The sequence below is a fragment of the Ranitomeya imitator genome, chromosome 6 (assembly GCF_032444005.1).
Source record: "Ranitomeya imitator isolate aRanImi1 chromosome 6, aRanImi1.pri, whole genome shotgun sequence".
NCBI classification, from domain to species: Eukaryota; Metazoa; Chordata; class Amphibia; order Anura; family Dendrobatidae; genus Ranitomeya; species Ranitomeya imitator.
In genome coordinates this window covers 246,350,035-246,372,640 of record NC_091287.1, presented here as the reverse complement: position 1 = coordinate 246,372,640, position 22,606 = coordinate 246,350,035, and the positions used below count along the sequence as shown (strand labels likewise).

The window sequence follows — 22,606 nt, the reverse complement described above, 5'->3', positions numbered from 1 at the left end:
CACATAAATTAATTTTTAGCCCCCAGTTTTGTATTTTCCCAAGGGTAACAGGAGATATTGGACCCCAAAAGTTGTTGTCCAATTTTTCCTGAGTACGCTGATACCCCATATGTGGGGAAGAACCACCGTTTGGGTGCATGGCAGAGCTCGGAAGGGAAGGAGCGCTATTTGGAATGCAGACTTAGATGGATTGGTCTACAAGAGTCACGTTGTATTTGCAGAGCCCCTGATGTACCTAAACAGTAGAAACCTCCACAAGTAACCGCATACTGGAAACTAGACCCCCCCAAGGAATTTATCTAGATGTGTTGTGAGAACTTTGAACCCCCAAGTGTTTCACTACAGTTTATAACGCTGAGCCGTGAAAATAAAAATTCTTTGTATTTTTCCACAAAAATTATTTTTTAGCCCCCAGTTTTGTATTTTCCCAAGGGTAACAGGAGAAATTTGATCCCAACAGTTGTTGTCCAATTACTCCTGAGTACACTGATACCCCATATGTGGGGGGAACCACCGTTTGGGCACATTGCAGAGCTTGGAAGGGAAGGCATGCCGTTTAGAATGCAGACTTAGATGGATTGGTCTATAGGCGTCACATGGCATTTGCAGAGCCCCTGATGCACCTAAACAGAAGAAACCCCCACAAGTGACCCCATATTGGAAACTAGACCCCCATGGAACTTATCTAGATATGTTGTGAGAACTTTGAACCCCCAAGTGTTTCACTACAGTTTATAACACAGAGCTGTGAAAAAAAAATTCCCACAAAAATGATTTTTTACCCCCCAATTTTTTATTTTCCCAAGGGTACCAAGAGAAATTGTACCCCAAAAGTTGTTGTCCAATTTTTCCTGAGTACGCTGATACCCCATATGTTGGGGTAAACCCCTGTTTGGGCTCACGGGAGAGCTCGGAAAGGAAGGAGCACTGCTTTACTTTTTCAACACAGAATTGGCTGGTATTGAGATCGGACACCAAGTCACGTTTGGAGAGCCCCTGATATGCCTAAACAGTGGAAACCCCTCAATTCTAACTCCAACCCTAACCCGAACACACCCCTAACTCTAATCCCAACCCTAACCATTTCCCTAACCACACCCCTCGCCCAAACACACCCCTAACCCCAACACACCTCTAACCCTATTCCCAACCCTAACCACACCAATAACTCCAACACACCCCTAACTCTAATCCCAACCGTAACCCTAACCATACCCTAACCCTGACACACCCCTAACCCTAATCTCAACCCTAATCCCAACCGTAAATGTAATCCAAACCCTAACCCTAACTTTAGCCCCAACCCTAACTGTGGCCCTAACCCTAACTTTACCGTATTTAGCAAATGGATAAAAATTAACCTTTATTTAGGTATATTTAAAAGCCAATAAATGGCACATATGTATAGACCAAAAAAAAAATAAACAAATAGGAACCCTAAAGTGATACGTGCCCTATTACCTTCACAGAATGGGGAAACAAAACAAAACAAACAACAAATAACAAATACCAGACAGCACTGGCAGTATTAGAAGTCACTTCCAATCCACAATTGTTCTCATAAGTTCACCGAATATGGGCCAACATTAGTAAAAATTCACAGCGCATCGGTATATGGACACAGAATACACCCCTTTGATGGGTTTTCACTGCAACTGTGTCTACTCAGCCAAAAAAATGTACAGTTTTTACTCTTGATCCCTTACTCCGGATGGTTTCTAAACAACAAAATGGGTATGCTATGTGTCCCATACACTTCCACGACACATCACATGCAATTGCTCCACTTAAATAATTATAACAATGGATACTATATATTGGATTGGAGCACTGTCAGTGCAGAATAGCAGCACATACAAAAAGCATTTCAGGATGCCCCATAACTTGATTACCCATCCATATATCTGGGATACAAAATGACTCATTTCACAATTTCATGAGTGTTCCCTAATGGGTTAAACTATGGCACCTTCAAGGGTTAATGATGGTGGGATATTCTCTCAGGAACGCTGCGATGCATGAGACCAGATAAACAGAGAAAACCCATATGCTTGGGTAGGTCTCACCGCATGTACGATTCCGTCATCATCAGCTGTTCCTCTATCTCCGTCCACCTCATGTCCAGCCCTGGTGTTAAAGTATGATGCTGCAAGAGGCGTCTCCCGACGCGTTTCTTCCTTGTGGATTCATCAGGGGAGAATGCTGCTGCCATTGCTGGTCTCCCCTTTCTGTGTCATTTATAGATTCCGCCCGGCGCCGCGCTGAGATAGACTCCGCCCCCTGGCGTGTGACACGCGCCCCGGGCTTTCCCCTGTAATTCCGGCCAGTTTGAGACGCTCACCTGCTTCATTGCGTGCTGGGAATTCCCGCTCCGCGGCGCATGTGCACCGCCGTGACGAGGCCAGACGTATCACAGGATATGTGAGCACACTCCTGCCAGACATTGATAGAAAAGAGAATTGGGACACAGATGCATGTGTTCATGCTATTCTGTCCCCTAAAGTGCCTATACACACTGCAGCACCGGTTCAATTCATTATTATTGTGCCGCAAAAGTGATTGACACCCTAGAAACAGGAAGATTAGTATAACCACCAATCCTGTTCACCAATTGGCATGATTCATAGATCTCTCAGCATATTTACATGACTTCCAGATTATGGAGGGTACAGGTAAGTTGCCTACTTCTACAGATAGCAAACCCCTTTGTCTATGAGACCTGGAGAGCAAACAAGGACGAGAGGCCAAAAAGAAATATCAAATATTGACCCATAAAATATATGGCTTAATAAAGAGAATTGTATGAAAAAATCTTTTAAGAGAAAAATCTTTAATCATAAGGAAAGAATTACCATATGCGGGACATCACCCTCCATCACCTCCCCAAAACGTGGGAAACCGTGACCCTATGGATGCCCTGCCATATATAACTGCACTCCTTTCCCTGCCTACCGCGGAGGTTGGCACCCTAGGAGAGACCTGCGCATATGGCGCCCCCACTCGACGTCGACTGTCCCCAAAATATCTTTCCCTATAAAACCCTCGTATCTACAAAGGATAGCAGGAAAGAAGGAAATAAGGCTATCAAAAGTTGTTTTAGATATACTACAAGGGCACATGTAGGTTCAAGATTAATATGGTTTGCCCCTGTAGACACAACCCTACCTATCGCGGGGGTTGGCACCCTAAAAACCTTCGCATATGGTGCCTTCGTATGCAAATCTGCTCCTGGGCTGGTGGGAGGAAACGGTCATTTTCGGAGACACATTGACCCATCCTGAGGAGAGAGTAATTTTGTGGCTGAGGTATATTGATGATGTTTTTGTAATTTGGAGAGGAGGAGCCACTGAGTTTGGCAATTTTGTTGAAGGTCTAAACATCAAAGATTTGGGCCTCCGCTTCACCTATGAAGCTAGTACCACCAGCTTGGCATTTTTGGATATACGCATTGAAAAGCATCCCAATGGGGAATTGATCACAAGAACACACAGAAAAGACACAGCCACAAATTCTCTCCTCAGGTGGGAAAGCAGTCACCCCGCTCCTCTGAAAAGAGGCATCCCTAAGGGACAATACTTTAGAGTACGTAGAAACTGCTCAAATAATGATATGTTCCAGGAACAAGCCAAGGACCTAAAAAATCGATTCTTGGAAAGGGGTTATCCAGAGGGTGTACTGAATAGAGACCTGCGCATATGGCGCCCCCACTCGACGTCGACTGTCCCCAAAATATCTTTCCCTATAAAACCCTCGTATCTACAAAGGATAGCAGGAAAGAAGGAAATAACGCTATCAAAAGTTGTTTTAGATATACTACAAGGGCACATGTAGGTTCAAGATTAATATGGATTGTCCCTGTAGACACAACCCTACCTATCGCGGGGGTTGGCACCCTAAAAACCTTTGCATATGGATTCCCAGCACGCAATGAAGCAGGTAGGCGTCTCAAACTGGCCGGAAATACAGGGGAAAGCCCGGGGTGCACGTCACACGCCAGGGGGCGGAGTCTATCTCAGTGCGGCGCCGAGCTAAATCTATAAATGACACAGAAAGGGGAGACCAGCAATGGCAGCAGCATTCTCCCCTGATAAATCCACAAGGAAGAAACGAGTCAGGAGACGCCTCTTGCAGCATCATACTTTAACACCAGGGCTGGACATGAGGTGGACGAAGATAGAGGAACAGCTGATGATGACGGAATCGTACATGCGGTGAGACCTACCCAAGCATATGGGTTTTCTCTGTTTATCTGGTCTCATGCATCGCAGCGTTCCTGAGAGAATATCCCACCATCATTAACCCTTGAAGGTGCCATAATTTAACCCATTAGGGAACACTCATGAAATTGTGAAATGAGTCATTTTGTATCCCAGATATATGGATGGGTAATCAAGTTTATGGGGCATCCTGAAATGCTTTTTGTATGTGCTGCTATTCTGCACTGACAGTGCTCCAATCCAATATATAGTATCCATTGTTATAATTATTTAAGTGGAGCAATTGCATGTGATGTGTCGTGGAAGTGTATGGGACACATAGCATACGCATTTTGTTGTTTAGAAACCATCCAGAGTAAGGGATCAAGAGTAAAAACTGTACATTTTTTTGGTTGAGTAGACACAGTTACAGTGAAAACCCATCAAAGGGGTGTATTCTGTGTCCATATACCGATGCTCTGTGAATTTTTACTAATGTTGGCCCATATTCGGTGAACTTATGAGAAAAATTGTGGATTGGAAGTGACTTCTAACACTGCCAGTGCTGTCTGGTATTTGTTATTTGTTGTTTGTTTTGTTTTGTTTCCCCATTCTGTGAAGGTAATAGGGCACGTATCACTTTAGGGTTCCTAATTGTTTGTTTTTTGTTTTTTTTTGGTCTATACATATGTGCCATTTATTGGCTTTTAAATATACCTAAATAAAGGTTAATTTTTATCCATTTGCTAAATACGGTATTAACTCTATTGGATAAGTACACCACGTTTATTATATACTAACCCTAACTTTAGCCCCAATCCTAACCCTAACTTTAGCCCCAACCCTAACTTTGGCCCCAACCCTAACTTTAGCCCCAACCCTAACTCTAGCCCTAACCCTAACTTTAGCCCCAACCCTAACTTTAGTCCCAATCCTAACCCTAACTTTAGTCCCATCCCTAACCCTAACTTTAGCCCCAACCCTAACCCTAACTGTAGCCCTATCCTTAGCTTTAGCCCCAAACCTAACCCTAATGGGAAAATTGAAATAAATACATTTTTTTAATTTTATTATTTTTCTCTAACTAAGGGAGTGATGAAGGGGCATTTGATTTACTATTTATACCGGGTTTTTAAGCGGATTTTTATGACTCGCAGCTGTCACACACTAAAAGATGCTTTTTATTGCAAAAAATAGTTTTTGCGTCTCCACATTTTGAGAGCTATAATTTTTACACATTTTGGTCCAGAGAGTCATGTGAGGTCTTGTTTTTTGTCAGACGAGTTGATGTTTGTATTGGTACCATTTCCGGGCACGTGACATTTTTTGATCGCTTTCTATTCCGCTTTTTGTGAGGTAGAATGACCAAAATCCAGAGAGGTCAGAGAAGCCCGGCGCCTGCGCACTGCAGTACTTTGCTCTGCCCTCAACAGGGCAGACAAAGTACGCCTGCGCCAGAGCCACAGCGTGAAGACAAGAAGAGGACATCATCGTAAGAAGATGGGAGGCCCCGGACTGGACCGCGACGCCCATCGGATCGGACCGCCCCCCCAGGTGAGTATAATCTAACCTCTTTTTCTCATCTTTCAGGATACATCGGGGGCTTATCTACAGCATTACAGAATGCTGTAGATAAGTCCCTGATGCTGGTGGGCTTAGCTCATCGTCGATTTTGGGGGTGACAGGTTTCCTTTAATGTACACTCTGCACCCCATCTTGGCTGAAAAAAACCCAAGAATGTAGAAATTTTTGCAAATTTCTTAAAAAAGAAAAACTGAAATATCACATGGTCATAAGTATTCAGACTCTTTGCTCAGTATTGAGTAGAAGCACCCTTTTGAGCTAGTACAGCCATGAGTCTTCTTGGGAATGATGCAACAAGTTTTCACACCTGGATTTGGAGATGCTCTGCCATTCTTCCTTGCAGATCCTCTCCAGTTCTGTCAGGTTGAATGGTGAACATTGGTGGACAGCCATTTTCAGGTCTCTCCAGAGATGCTCAATTGGGTTTAGGTCAGGGCTCTGGCTGGTCCAGTCAAGAATGGTCACAGAGTTGTTCTGAAGCCACTCCTTTGTTATTTTAGCTGTGTGCTTAGGGTCATTGTCTTGTTGGAAGGTGAACCTTCCGCCAAGTCTGAGGTCCAGAGCACTCTGGAAGAGGTTTTCATCCAGGATATCTCTGTACTTGGCGGCATTCATGTTTCCTTCAATAGCAACCAGTCGTCCTGTCCCTGCAGCTGAAAAGCACCCCCATAACATGATGCTGCCACCACCATGTTTCACTGTTGTGATTGTATTGGGTAGATGATGAAGAGGCCCTCAACACATACCCCTTAGAATTATCAAGAAAAAGGTTTATCTTCATCTCATCAGACCGCAGAATCTTATTTCTCATAGTCTGGTAGTCCATCATGTGTTTTTTTTTAGCAAACTCTATGCAGGCTTTCATATGTCTTGCACTGAGGAGAGGCTTCCGTCGGGCCACTCTTCTATAAAGACCCAACTGGTGGAGGGCTGCAGTGATAGTTGACTTTGTGAAACTTTCTCCCATCTCCCTACTGCATCTCTGGATCTCAGCCACAATGATCTTGGGGTTCTTCTTTACCTCTCTCACCAAGGCTCTTCTCCCATGATTGCTCAGTTTGGCCAGATGGCCAGGTCTAGGAAGACTTCTGGTGGTCCCAAACTTCTTACATTTAAGGATTATGGAGGCCACTGTGCTCTTAGGAACCTTGAGTACTGCAGAAATTCTTTTGTAACCTTGGCCAGATCTGTGCCTTGGCACAATTCTGTCTCTGAGCTCCTTTGCCAGTTCCTTTGACCTCATGATTCTCATTTGGTCTGACATGCACTGTGAGCTTTGAGGTCTTATATAGACAGGTGTGTGCCTTTCCAAATCAAGTCCTATCAGTTTAGTTAAACACAAGAGCGGAAACTCCTAAACCCTTCATCCAATTTTAATGTGGATACCCTCAAATGAAAACTGAAATTCTGAACTTCAACTGCATCTGAATTGTTTTGTTTAAAATTCATTGTAGTAATGTCTATAACCAAAATTAGAAAAATGTTGTCTCTGTCCAAATATATATGGACCTGACTGTATGCACTTTAAATGCTAAATTGCTAAGTAGCAACACATAAGTTCACACTCAGAAAGGAATATGCTATAACAGCATGCATAATTATCATGGGGTGTACAGTTACCAAATTAGAATAATAAAACAGGTATTCAAAAATTAAAATGTATCCCTTTTTAAAGATGTAAACAAACCCCACCCTCCTGGCATTTACATAAAAAAAGCCAGGAAAAGCTGGCAAGGTTTCATGTCTCAAAGACAAGCAAAAACTGGACTATTACAGAAAGCAGTGTGCAAAATATATACATTTTTTACAACACGTAGAATTTGTGAGGTAGACATTTACTTTTTCATTTTAAGAATATTGTAATCTTTCTGTTGTATTTTTGTAACACTGATTGGCGGCACCCTCCGTGGTTCTCCTCCTTCCTGCATGAGCGAATGCAAACATACTGACCACTCCAGCTGCTGCAGTGTCCTCACGCTTCTCTCCCTCCTTCCTGTGAACGCTGCTCTGATTTCCGGTGGCATGCCTAGTGAGTGTGCAAGCTCCCTTGCTCTAAAAGGAGCAGCGTGCTCACCTGCCTAGATGCACCCAGCCAATAGCTGGGATGAACCTTGTATAAAAGGCACCCTTCCAAACAAGGAGGGCCTGAGCAATCCCTATAGCTATTTAGCGGTAGTTGGTGTGTGCAGCTGTATGTTGCCAGGTACCCCGTCCTTAGTCTAACATAGTTATTTTCCTATCCTGTACCTATATATATTTATGTAGTTTATACATTACCCTGAAACTGCTCCTGCGGTACCTGAGCCCTGTAGCCGCTTCAGCAGTAGCTGAAACATTTCCCAAGACCTGTATGTCTGAATGAGTACCTATCTCCAAAATCCATGTTGTCCCTACTGTCTGTCAGTGTCCGAATCCTTCCTTTCTGTGATTCCGCTCCAGTGTTCTTATCCAGAGAACTTGACCCCTAGAATTGGCAGCTGCAGTACCGTGGGTCTGGATAGAAGTGGTACATGCAAACCTATGCCCCTCCTAAGCAAGCATGGCCCCCATGGCAGAGTGGGTCAACGAACCATGTGCGCCACCAGTAAGCATGACAGTTTGCTCAGACCATGGATCCCACTGACCCCAAGAATCCCCAGGCCTCAGAGCTGTACAAAGATCTGACCTGACAGTTTGATCTGCTCCAGCCCAAGTTGCAGCACATATGGCTGAGTCTACTCTGCCTGCAACCTATGCTTCTGGAGTTAATTGTTTATTGGCTCCACTACGATTCAGTGGAGACCTTAAGCAGTGCCACAGATTCTTGAACCAGTGCACCCTGCACTATGAACTTTTGGCTCATCAGTTCCTGTCTAATCGGGCTAGAGTGGGATTCCTTGCAGGACAGGCTCTAACTAGTGATGAGCGAATGTGCTCAGATAACGTGTTATCCGAGCATGCTTGGGTGTTATCGGAGTATCTTCATGTTTGAGTCCCTGTGGCTGCATGTTTTGCAGAGGTAGACAGATGTATCTTCTGGTTCCAGGTGGTCACAGGATAAGAACATCAATGTGGAGGTATCTTCCGAGTCTCTACTTTCTATCGACCAGATGGTAGAATCCCAATCCATCATTGTTTTTTCAAAGAGGTTGGCCAGCCTTGCGGGGCTGGAAGAGGTTGAGCAATTCAAGATTCTTGTTTCCAAACTGTTCTACTTTGAGGATGTTCAGTCGGTGAGAAGCATCCTGTCCAAAAAGAAGGTGGGAGATGTAACCTTTCTTACAGTAGCTTGGAGAGAAGAAGAATCTTGCTCCATCTTCTCAGTAGAGAGACCTCCTGAGTCTAAAGAAGAAGGGGTTTAAGGGGGGTACTGTAATACCCATTGCCTGCACCCGTGCATGATTTCCCTCCTCCCTGCTTACAGGGACACCAGCATACTCACTGCACCATGAGTACATAAAATGTGTTATTAAATTGCTGCACTGTAGAACATTAACAATCAATCAATTCACAGTTACACTGACTCTGCAGGTCCTGCACTTCCCAATCATTTGATATTTTTGTATTATTATTATTTAAAGACTGACACTACAACTCTCATTTTTAAAGTTCCTTATTGCTGCAGTCAGATTTTGACCTTTTAGTCCATATCAGTATTGATGAACTGTGCGCTCTGAATCCCAAGATTGTAAAATCCTAAAATGGCAGCTGCGTCATCTTTTTATAGTGACTGTGCACTTAACTGGTTGCACTAGATCATGTGATTTGATAGTTGCAGTGCATTAAGGGAAAGCCTGCACATATGCGTCTGATGTCATGAGCATGATATCTAGATGATGCAATCTTTAGTATGTGCAAAATGGTGGTAGGCATTTCTATTTTGCAATCCACACAAATCGACTATTGTTTGATTTCACAATGGCCTTCAAATTTCAGGGAATTCAAGTCAAAGTCAATTTTCAGACAATTGTTCTGCTCATCTCTAGATATTGTTAATCAATTGCAGGAGCTAGAGGTATTTACATGTAAAGATAACATGTATATACTAATACTTATTATCAGTAGCAATTATTTGACAGGAGGAAAATGAATCCAATATAACGTTGATCATATTGCTGATAGCACTCTATTCGCATCTGTTTTAGAGGCAACATTTATGGCACTATAATGGAAACCCAATGAACCCCATTATAATCAATGTGATCACTGGTACATAATGTTAAAGGTCTGGCAGGTTTTTTTTAATTTAGATGTTGTGTTACTATTATGGAGCAGACCACCAAAATAGAAAAAAAAAATCTCTGATATAAACAGAACCTAACACATACACGCAAAGTTCTACAATTTGTCTTGTCTAGCAATATACACTTTTCATCTATTATCTGATTATTAATAAATGCAACAAAATTAAATATCATCAACTAAAAAAACATATATTTCCATTATGAAATCTTCATTTTTTTCAGAACATAGGGCTTCTCCTACAGTAACCAGAATAATTAATATGTAAGTTAGCAAACAATTATATGCAACATAGTGACTTGTTTCCCTGAGAACAAAGGAAATATTGACGGTACTGAGCTTGACAGGTTCATCCACAAAACACCGATCAGAGAAGCACACACATTTGTCAAACTGTTATTGCTATCATTTACTTTCATTATAATTGCCACAATTAGATTTCTTATAGCAAAGAACATCAATCACAGCATCATTTCTACATTTCATTACTAGGCAGATATATGTCTGAATCATTTTTTTCTAAAATTCATTTAGGAAACATAACCACAATCCCTCTGTTTCAGTTTACACTGCGATGTATGCAGTGGCTCTCAATGTCTATAGTTGATAAAGTAGAAATGGTTATAGCATTATTGTGCATTTGAAATAAGGTTAAAGCCAAGTTCTGGCCAAAGGCCACTTTACGTATTATATTAGGATGTGTCAAAATAACAACTCACAATTACAAAGATTCTGAATTGGACTCTTTTAAAGACGCGCAGTCTAAAACTTAATATGTAGGTTATGGAAATCCAAATTTACTGGGTTACATAAAATCCATTATCTAGTGTACATCATTTTAATACATTTAATTGACTTGAGCCAGATTAAGTACGTGCGCCACCAGTGTTAAGTATTATTCTCACCATACAATTAATATACAGAATTTACCCTAATATGTCTGATGGTCAATCAAAATATACAGAACACAGTCAATGATGGTATTATTCCACATGGCTTTTCATCTTAGGATTATTTACTGTCTCTTATTATTCTAATCTTCACCTTGCTGTTGGGGTTCCTAAGGGATCAGTCCATGACACCCTCCTCTTCTCTCTATCCACAACCCCAACTGGACAAGCTATCAGCAGATTTGGTTTCCAGTACCATCTCTATGCTAAAAACACCCTATTCTACACATCTCCTGACATCACCACCACCCTAATACAAAATACTAAGGACTGTTTGTCTGCTGTCTCTAACATCATGTTCTCCCTCTATCTGAAACTGAATCTCTACAAAACTGAACTTGTGTTTTCTTCTACTGCTAACCTACAGTTGTGGTCAAAAGTTTACATACCCCGGCAGAATTTTAGCTTTCTTGGCTTTTTTTCAGAAAATATGAATGATAACACCAAAACGTTTTCTCCACTCATGGTTAGTGTTTGGGTGAAACCATTTATTGTCAAACTATTGTGTTTTCTCTTTTTAAATCATAATTACAACCCAAAACATCCAAATGACACTGATCAAAAGTTTACATACCCGGTGATTTTGGCCTGATAACATGCACAGAAGTTGACACAAATGGGTTTCAATGGCTACTAAAGGTAACTTCATCACCTGTGACCTGTTTGCTTGTAATCAGTGTGTGCATAAAAGTTGAGTTAGTTTCTGGGATCCAGACAGACTCTTGCATCTTTCATCCAGCCACTGACATTTCTGGATTGTGAGTCATGGGGAAAGCAAAAGAATTTTCAACGGATTAAGAGGAAAAGGTAGTTGAATTGTATAAAACAGGAAAGGGATACAAAAAGATATCCATGGAATTGATAATGCCAGTCTGCAGCATTCAAACTGTGATTAACAAATGGTAAATCAGGGGATCTGTAAAAACAAACAAACCAACAAAAATTTCATCCACAACTGCCAGGAAAATTGTTCGAGATGCAAAAAATCCTCACAAAACACATAAGCTGAAATACAGGACTCTCTGAAAACTAGCGGTGTGGCTGTTTCAAGATGCACAATAAGGAGGCAATTGAAGAAAAATGGGTTGCATGGTCTAGTCGCCAGAAGAAAGCCATTACTGTGCAAATGCCACAAATTATATCACCTAAAATACGCAAAACAGCACAGAGACAAGCCTCAAAACTTCTGGAACAAGGTAATTTGGAGTGATGAGACCAAAATTGAACTTTTTGGCCACAACCATAAACGTCACATTTGGAGAGAGGTCAACAAGGCCTATGATGAAAGGAACACCATATCTACTGAAAAGCATGGAGGTAGATCGCTGATATTTTGGGGATGTTAGAGCTACAAAGGCACAGAAAACTTGGTCAAAGTTGAAGGAAAGATGAATGCAGCATGTTATCAGCAAATACTGGGGCAAATTTGCACTCATCAGCCCGAAAGCTGCGCATGGGATGTACTTGAGCGTTCCAACATGACAACAATCCAAAACACAAGGCCAAGTTGACCTGTCTTTGGCTACAGCATAACAAAGTAAAGATTCTGGAGTGGTCATCTCAGTCTTGTGACCTCAATATTATTGAGCCACTCTGGGGAGAACTGAAGTGCACAGATCATTCTAGACAGCCCAGAAATTTACAGGAACTGGAGGATTTTTGCCAAGAAGAGTGGGCTGCTTTATCATCTGAGAAAATAAAGAAGCTCATCCACAAAAAAACTTCAAGCTGTCATTGATGTTAGAAGGGGCAATACATGGTATTAAGAAATGGGGTATATAAACTTTTGATCAGGGTCATTTGATGTTTTGGGTTGTCATTATGATTTAAAAAGAGAAACCACAGTAGTTTGACAATAAATTACTTCACCCAACCACTAACCATGAGTGGAGAAAACGTTTTGGTGTTATCATTCATATTATCTGAAAAAAGGCAGAGAAAGCAAAAATTCTGATGGGGTATATAAACTTTGGAGCACAACTTTACCTATACCAGATATTGCAATTTCCTTGGGTGTTTCATCCATAACTCACAAGCAGCATGCTTGCTGTTTTGGGGTCATATTGGAAACACAACTTTCCTTTGCTCTCTATATGCAGTTACTCACTCATGTCACCTGCATCTTAAAAAAAATCTCTAGAATTCAACCTTTTCTCACCTTTCAACCTTTTTGAAACTGCAAAAACTCTTAGACTATTGTCGCAGCTGTGGATCATGAATCCACTGTGCCACAATTCTGTCTTACCTAGGAGGGGCACAGCTAATTGGCTACCTGGCATTCACTGGTACTTCTGGTGGTGGAGTTAGACTTGACATCCAGGTAGCCGACAGGTACCATTCCTAGGCAGTCCTCAGTATTGCAGATGCTGACCCTATGGGTCACGATTGCAGACACAGACATAGGCTTAGAGTTACTGGCAGGACAGAATTCTGGCACTGTTCAGACAGCACAGATTCTGGGTCACTGGGCTGAATGGACACAGACTCAGAGTCCGGTACCACAGGAGGGGTGTCAGTGTTCAGGTAGAGGGGTGTGGCTTCAGGCTCAGGTAATGCTGGAGCAATGTGAGACCCAGGTACCATGGGTGCGGCTTCAGGTACCACGGTCTCAGGTTCAGGTATCGCTGGATACCAGGCAAAGGGGCGTGGTTTTCCCTAGACAAGTTGACCCTCACAGCATGTTATTATGCCCCTGTGTGTGTCTTCCTCACTTCCTCTGAAAAAAGGAAAGTGTGCACCAATCTTCAGAGGAGCAACGATGTGGGTCAAGAAGGGTGCATGCATGGGTAGGTTTTGCTGAGAGCTGGCGATGATGCCAGCTCTTGCAACTCATGTTATTAAACCCACAGAGGTAGGTGAACATGCTTTAATGGCTGACTAGTCGGAAAAGGTTGAAAAGTTACAGGGGGCCGAATACTTTCGCAAGGCACTGCAATGGCCAGAGAAGGCAGGAAAGCTTTCTCCACCCCCACAACCTATCCTCCTTTGTTGCTACGACTGATTTTGTGTTTGGTAATATGAAGGCTGCCATTTAATAAAACTTCATAATTGCACTCTAGACATGGTAAGCATAAATATATAAAAGTAGTTATCAATTTGCCATTAATTGATTTTTTAATTATATTTGTTTTAATTTCCCACATAACTCCTTTAAGTCTGTCTAAATCACATGTAAAATATGGAAGGCTTTACACACTGTTACTCAAAATACATAAAAATTGGAAGAACAATTCAGAAAATCCATATACAACACACACACTGAACATTTGGTGTGATTTTGATGACATACAGGTCCTTCTCAAAAAATTAGTATATAGTGTTAAATTTCATTATTTACCATAATGTAATGATTACAATTAAACTTTCATATATTATAGATTCATTATCCACCAACTGAAATTTGTCAGGTCTTTTATTGTTTTAATACTGATGATTTTGGCATACAACTCCTGATAACCCAAAAAACCTGTCTCAATAAATTAGCATATTTCACCCATCCAATCAAATAAAAGTGTTTTTTAATAACAAACAAAAAAAACATCAAATAATAATGTTCAGTTATGCACTCAATACTTGGTCGGGAATCCTTTAGCAGAAATGACTGCTTCAATGCGGCGTGGCATGGAGGCAATCAGCCTGTGACACTGCTGAGATGTTATGGAGGCCCAGGATGCTTCAAAAGCGGCCTTAAGCTCATACAGAGTGTTGGGTCTTGCGTCTCTCAACTTTCTCTTCACAATATCCCACAGATTCTCTATGGGGTTCAGGTCAGGAGAGTTGGCAGGCCAATTGAGCACAGTAATACCATGGTCAGTAAACCATTTACCAGTGGTTTTGGCACTGTGAGCAGGTGCCAGGTCGTGCTGAAAAATGAAATCTTCATCTCCATAAAGCATTTCAGCCGATGGAAGCTTGAAGTGCTCCAAAATCTCCTGATAGCTAGCTGCATTGACCCTGCCCTTGATGAAACACAGTGGACCAACACCAGCAGCTGACATGGCACCCCACACCATCACTGACTGTGGGTACTTGACACTGGACTTCAGGCATTTTGGCATTTCCTTCTCCCCAGTCTTCCTCCAGACTCTGGCACCTTGATTTCCGAATGACATGCAAAATTTGCTTTCATCAGAAAAAAGTACTTGGGACCACTTAGCAACAGTCCAGTGCTGCTTCTCTGTAGCCCAGGTCAGGCGCCTCTGCCGCTGTTTATGGTTCAAAAGTGGCTTTACCTGGGGAATGCGGCACCTGTAGCCCATTTCCTGCACACGCCTGTGCACGGTGGCTCTGAATGTTTCCACACCAGACTCAGTCCACTGCTTCCTCAGGTTCCCCAAGGTCTGGAATCGGTCCTTCTCCACAATCTTCCTCAGGGTACGGTCTCCTCTTCTCGTTGTACAGCGTTTTCTGCCACATTGTTTCCTTCCAACAGACTTACCATTGAGGTGCCTTGATACAGCACTCTGGGAACAGCCTATTTGTTGAGAAATTTCTTTCTGGGTCTTACCCTCTTGCTTGAGGGTGTCAATGATGGCCTTCTTGACATCTGTCAGGTCGCTAGTCTTACCCATGATGGGGGTTTTGAGTAATGAACCAGGCAGGGAGTTTATAAAAGCCTCAGGTATCTTTTGCATGTGTTTAGAGTTAATTAGTTGATTCAGAAGATTAGGGTAATAGGTCGTTTAGAGAACCTTTTCTTGATATGCTAATTTATTGAGACAGGTTTTTTGGGTTATCAGGAGTTGTATGCCAAAATTATCAGTATTAAAACAATAAAAGACCTGACAAATTTCAGTTGGTGGATAATGAATCTATAATATATGAAAGTTTAATTGTAATCATTACATTATGGTAAATAATGAAATTTAACACTATATGCTAATTTTTTGAGAAGGACCTGTACAGTACAATTTATTTACAACCTAAAATCTACAAACCTTTTTTATCAAAAGTACTAAAAGCTAAAGTTGAGGTTTTGTTGGATATGTTGCATATAAAGAATATTACTAAAAAGGTTTTCTGGTGGATGATTTTTCACATCCAGGTGACATTTGTAAAGCCAGTAATTCAATAGATATGAGAAACAAAATTTAAATTTTTTTAATAAATAACATTTTAACAATTTTTGACATCTAAGAAGAAGTTGTATTTTTTAATCATAGAAAATATTTTAGTGTAAAGAGGTTTCTGTGAACAAGTTTGTTCCACCTATTGGCTTGAGCTGGTTTAAAATAATAAAAAGCATTTATGACATCTCCACTGCAATCTGTAAAAAATGACTGGCGTGGTAGCAGATAGCAGGAGCTGCATATGGGGAGAGTCAGTAACAGTTCTTATTACTAGTTTAACCCAGTGCAACCAGATGCATTTAAGAAACTTGTTCCTGGAAATCTCTATAAGAATACCTATACAGAAAATTCAAGGATCAAGGTATAATTTTCCCACTCATTTGTATGAGAGGCTGAATTGGATAACCTTTAGGCCAAGTGTCCAATATGGCAAGGTTCACAACTCCATTGGAGCCTCGACTGCAGACTTTATTCTACTAATAGAAAATGACAAACTGGTAGATGTATTGATTAAAAATTAATGCAAAATAATAAAACTCTACATGCTTTTCCCCCTTGATCAGACAGGTCATGTTTTGAAGAAAGCTTGGAATGTCTTACAGTCTATTTAGAATTTCCACATATACTCATTTCATACCCTATAATTTACTGCTATGATAATTTTTTCATGTTAAAAATCTTTTTAGAAAAGTTAATTTAAGACAAAAAGTTAATCAGGCTTATTGTGTAGATGGAAGTATATCAGAAAAGAAATAATCTTACCATCAATTGCCAGTTTAAGGTCAGTAAGTGTACTCCTAACTCTTGCAATCACACGCTGCATACGATCAATCTCTTGCCTCAAGAATATATTCATTGGTTGAATAGGGCCCATCTTCTGAAGGCGAGCTTTAACCTACAGGACAAAGACGTCAGAGAAGATATATTAAAAATATAGGAGTACAAAGATATCTGTATTCAAAAGATTTCAAGGTGACGATCTACAGAACAGGGTAGGAAACCATATATTTTGATAATATCTTTTTCATAGGACTTCTGGAGCAAGAGCCACAAATTACAATTTAAAGAGATTATCTCATCAGAAGATATCTCTTTCAAAATGCAGCCACCAGGTCCCACTCCTGGCACCCTTAGCTAACAAAAGACAAAACTGACTGGCACATCTAGACTAGTGTGAATAGGTGCATACCAGGAGGAGCTACCTCCATATACAATATACAAAAAAAAATGCTCTCTATCATGCTAAAGCATGTCAATTTGGAATATGTGAAATTAGAATAGCAATACAGCTTTGGAGGATTAGGAAAAAATATGAGACGCTTAGCATAAAATTTGGCCAAATATTATGTGCCCATCAACCATCGTCAAGGTGGTCTCAGCCTGATGGGTTTCTGACCTGTGTGAATATCTCTCTAAGGCTGATGACTGAATTCCTGGGTGAATGTGGACACCTCTATCAGAAATGCCTGCATTTATGGGTAAGCAGGGACCTGCTGTAATTAAAATCACCACCTGGTGAAGAGCTACCTCCATATACAAATAATTCATAATTTTATGCTAAGCGTCTAATAATTGTTCCTAATAATCCAAAGCCATATTGCTATTCTAATTTCACATATTCCAAATTGACATGCTTTAGCATGATAGAGTACAACTTTTTTGTATGTTGTATATGGAGGTAGTTCCTCCTGGTATGCACCTATTCACACTAGTCAGGATATACCAGTCAGTTCTTTGTCTTTTGTATGTTAGCTTACTGACCGAGCACTCCACCCTTCACCAAGTGGTGATTTTAATTACAGCAGGTCCCTACTTACCCATAAATGCAGGCATTGCTGACAGAGGTGTCCACATTCACCCAGGAATTCAGTCATCAGCCTTAGAGAGGTATTCACACAGGTCAGTGACCCACAAGGCTGAGACCACCTTGACGATGGTTGATGGGCACATAATATTTGGCCAAATTTTGTGCTAAGCGTCTCATATTTTTTCCTAATCCTCCAAAGCTGTATTGCTATTCTAATTTCACATATTCCAAATTGACATGCTTTAGTATGATAGAGTGCAACCTTTTTTGTATATAGTATACCCTTAGCTAACAGATCATTTTTGCTGGTGTATCACACAGCCAGTCTTATCTATGAACTGTTCCAATATTTACAGCCACAACTGTTTATCCCTCTCCCATAATGATAGTTCTGCTTCACTTCATTTGTCTTATCTATTGCATTATTTCTGTGCTGTATTGTGTATAAATATGTGATTCTTCAGATTTTGTTTTAGTCTACGCCTGATGAAGAGACGTATGTAGTCTCGAAAGGTTGCAATTTGTTACCATCTTTTCAGTTAGCCATTAAAAGGTATCAACCACCGAGGACTCTCAAATCTAAATATTTTTCACACAGCCAGTAAGGAATTTTCACAACACAAGGCTTGCAAATCCATGCACATTCCACAGAAATAGCCATATTTAGATATATCAGGATAGGAGGGATGTGGAAAGAGTGCTCTCAAACTCCAGGACAGATGCGGCCGAAAAAATAACCAATAGAAGTTAATTAAGTTTTATAAAAGGATTTCTAACTTGATAAAGTGGCCTGTATGTCCTGTAACGCGTAGCTTTTGGAGTTCCTTAATAAAATTTTCATCTACTTAGTCACTTCCATGGAATGCTTTTGTACCCACATCAGTCCTAGAGTTTGAAGCAATTCGTTTCATGTCCCTTCTAATCTAATCTGGCAGCATCTCCATCCTATCACCCATCATACCTACACTGATGTTGTACCCACTTTGCACCCTGAGCCTCTTTCTTTTAATTTCTTGACTCTTATCATATAAAATCTCACCCTATATTGTACCATTTTTTGCATGCTGTATACCTTGTATGAATTTAGTATTTTAACTTCTTGCTCCTACTGATAAGGATGTAAAGAATCAATGAAGATATATAAAAATGGAGCTGGCATCTTGTACCACACCTATGTTACAGTTAGAGACCTCATAAGTCTCTTGTGCTTTTGTGGACAATGATCTGTTTGTTCTGCTTTCGCTAATTAAGGTTATTGTGCAGCTACAGATAACAGAATCATAAAAGGCAACCACTATTGCTTAAACCAAGAAGGTAATAATTACAGATTTTAGCAATGATCATGAAGATAAGCGATTGTCTAGATAAACCTGCGTAACTTCCTTAATAAAGAGTACTGCTTTTGACTGCTATTGAAGGTTGAATGAGGTCATTCTCTGCGTACACGTACATCCATTTGATATCAGATTTGGCAGCAGACAATTAAGACGATTGCACACCACTGGAGTGTGCACCTAACACTACCTGATGAGTTTCTCCCATCTGTACCTGTCCCGTATAACTAATAGCATGTTCTCATTACCTTCATAGATTTATGTCATATAACTCTGTAGCCATATGCATTCAGCCCAGATAGCATATAGTTCCATTTTACTCAGCTTTATTTTAAATGTGCCACCTACTCTTTGATGTAGAGAAACAGTATACATACAGTGCAGACCAAAAGTTTGAACACACCTTCTCATTTAAATATTTTTCTGTATTTTCATGACTATGAAAATTGAACATTCACACTGAAGGCATCAAAACAATAAATTAACACATGTGGAATTATATACTTAACAAAAAAGTGTGAAACAACTGAAAAAATGTCTTATATACTAGGTTCTTCAAAGTAGCCACCTTTTGCTTTGATGACTGCTTTGCACACTCTTGGCATTCTCTTGATGAGCTTCAAGAGGTAGTCACCGGGAATGGTTTTCACTTCACAGGTGTGCCCTGTCAGGTTTAATAAGTGGGAATTCATGCCTTATAAATGGTGTTGGGACCATCAGTTGTGTTGTGCAGAAGTCTGGTGGATACACAGCTGATAGTCCTACTGAATAGACTGTTGGAATTTATATTATGGCTAGAAAAAAGCAGCGAAGTAAAGAAGATCGAGTGGCCATCATTACTTTAAGAAATGAAGGTCAGTCAGTCTGAAAAATTGGGAAAACTTTGAAACTGTCCCCAAGTGCAGTTGCAAAAACCATCAAGCGCTACAAAGAGACTGGCTCACATGAGGACCGCCCCAGTAAAGGAAGACCAAGAGTCACCTCTGCTTCTGAGTATAAGTTTATCCGAGTCACCAGCCTCAGAAATTGCAGGTTAACCGCAGCTTAGATTAGAGACCAGATCAATGCCACACAGAGTTCTAGCAGCAGACACATCTCTACAACAACTGTTAAAGGGAGACTTTGTGAAGCAGGCCATCATGGTAAAGTAGCTGCTAGGAAACCACTGCTAAGGACAGGCAACAAGCAGAAGAGACTTGTTTGGGCTAAAGAACACAAGGAATGGACATTAGACCAGTGGAAATCTGTGCTTTGGTCTGATGAGTCCAAATTTGAGATCTTTGGTTCCAACCAACCGTGTCTTTGTGCGACGCAGAAAAGGTGAACGGATGAACTCTACATGCCTGGTTCCCACAGTGAAGCATGAAGGAGGAGGTGTGATGGTGTGGGGATGCTTTGCTGGTGACACTGTTGGGGATTTATTCAAAATTGAAGGCATACTGAACCAGCATGGCTACCACAGCATCTTGCAGCGGCATGCTATTCCATCCGGTTTGCATTTATTTGGACCATCATTTATTTTTCAACAGGACAATGACCCCAAACACACCTCCAGGCTGTGTAAGGGCTATTTGACGAAGAAGGAGAGTGATGGAGTGCTACGCCAGATGACCTGGCCTCCACAGTTACCAGACCTGAACCCAACCGAGATGGTTTGGGGTGAGCTGGACCGCAGAGTGAAGGCAAAAGGGCCAACAAGTGCTAAGCATCTCTGGAAACACCTTCAAGATTGTTGGAAGACCATTTCCGGTGACTACCTCTTGAAGCTCATCAAGATAATGCCAAGAGTGTGCAGTCATCAAAGCAAAAGGTGGCTACTTTGAAGAATCTAGAATATAAGACATATTTTCAGTTGTTTCACACTTTTTTGTTAAGTATATAATTCCACATGTGTTAATTCATAGTTTTGATGCCTTCAGTGTGAATGTACAATTTTCATAGTCATGAAAATACAAAAAAATCTTTAAATGAGAAGGTGTGTCCAAACTTTTGGTCTGTACTGTATGTTGTGCCTTAAAATCTAAATATCTGATAAAATATCAAGATGCAAAGTAAATATAGTCACTCACAGGAGACAGTGAATAAACATGTGAACAATTTATTCAAATATTGGTTGTCTTTTTATGCTATTTTTCATCAGCAATATATAAGCGTGACTAAGTTGAGATTCTCATTAGGGTAATAAAATATCACTTTTTAATTGTAACTTCATATACATTCACATACTATACCATATCTTAAAGGGCTTTTCACCATTTTTAGTATGTCAAACTGGCCACATCAAGAAATAGTGGCTGCACAACTGAGTAAAATGTAATGACATTAATGACAGACAGTCTGACCTGCTTTCTGTTCTCACTATAGAGTGATTACTGCGGGAAGTACAGCAGAGATGAGTGCGATTATGAACACTTCCTCAGTTTCCCCCACAGCAGTCAGTATGGAGGGGGAGGTAGTACAGCAGAGCTGATCTTTGTCTCATAACAAACATTTCTAAAGCTGCAGTTCTCTTTTCACCATGCTTCCAGCCCTATCCCCCCTGCCCCCTTCCCCCCCCACACACACACACACTGCTGTGAAAGGAGAGCTGAAGAGGGTTAGTAATCTCTGTTTTACACTCCACACATGTAACAACTGCAGTGAGACCAGTGAGGAGAGAAGACTGTCTGTAATTACATGTCTTACACTGATAAACCTGTTGTAAGCTATTTTGGGGCTGTATTATTTTTACCATTTGTGTTGCTGTTTGCTTATGAAGACGTACATGATTCCAGCAAAAAATCTCTGGTAACGCCCCTTAAATTAAGTTAAATTATAATCTAAACTTTGCAACCTAAAATCTCTGCAACAGAGAGGAGAAGTTGAAAAATAAAAACTACATTTTACCCAGCTTTGCAGCTACTATTCCATGTTGTGGAGAGTTTAACATACTCAAACTGGTGAAATGTCCTCTTTAACAAAGAACTATCTGGATGTAATAGAATTAAACGGTAATATTCTAGAATTAAGTAGCAACTACATAATTTGGACGTATACAGCAGTAAAAGGCAATAGTAACATAGTAACATAGTAACATAGTTAGTAAGGCCGAAAAAAGACATTTGTCCATCCAGTTCAGCCTATATTCCATCATAATAAATCCCCAGATCTACGTCCTTCTACAGAACCTAATAATTGTATGATACAATATTGTTCTGCTCCAGGAAGACATCCAGGCCTTTCATAGTAACATAGTTAATCACCCGTTTCACCACAGTGTTACTTAATCTGCCGTAAGGATGAAATAATATGACTGGGGAACAACTGTTTTTAGTACTTAGAAGTTATCTTTTGATAGCAAATGGTACTTAAAAAGCATTATTTTATATGCGTACATGTTAAGGCTGTTTATGTGGATCTGGGTGAAGGCCAATATGTTGTGTTTATAGCTCTGCCAATATGTAAT

At 40.7% G+C, this 22,606-nt stretch overlaps 1 protein-coding gene across 1 annotated transcript in view; it reads right to left on the bottom strand.

Moving 5' to 3' along the window:
• LOC138642420 (dynein axonemal heavy chain 5-like) overlaps positions 1-22,606 on the bottom strand; it is a 546,381-nt gene that overhangs the window by 41,298 nt on the left and 482,477 nt on the right. The window contains exon 74 of the mRNA XM_069730567.1: positions 16,783-16,915. Within this exon, the coding sequence (XP_069586668.1) occupies positions 16,783-16,915 (133 nt within the window). The remainder of the gene's footprint in view (positions 1-16,782; positions 16,916-22,606) is intronic.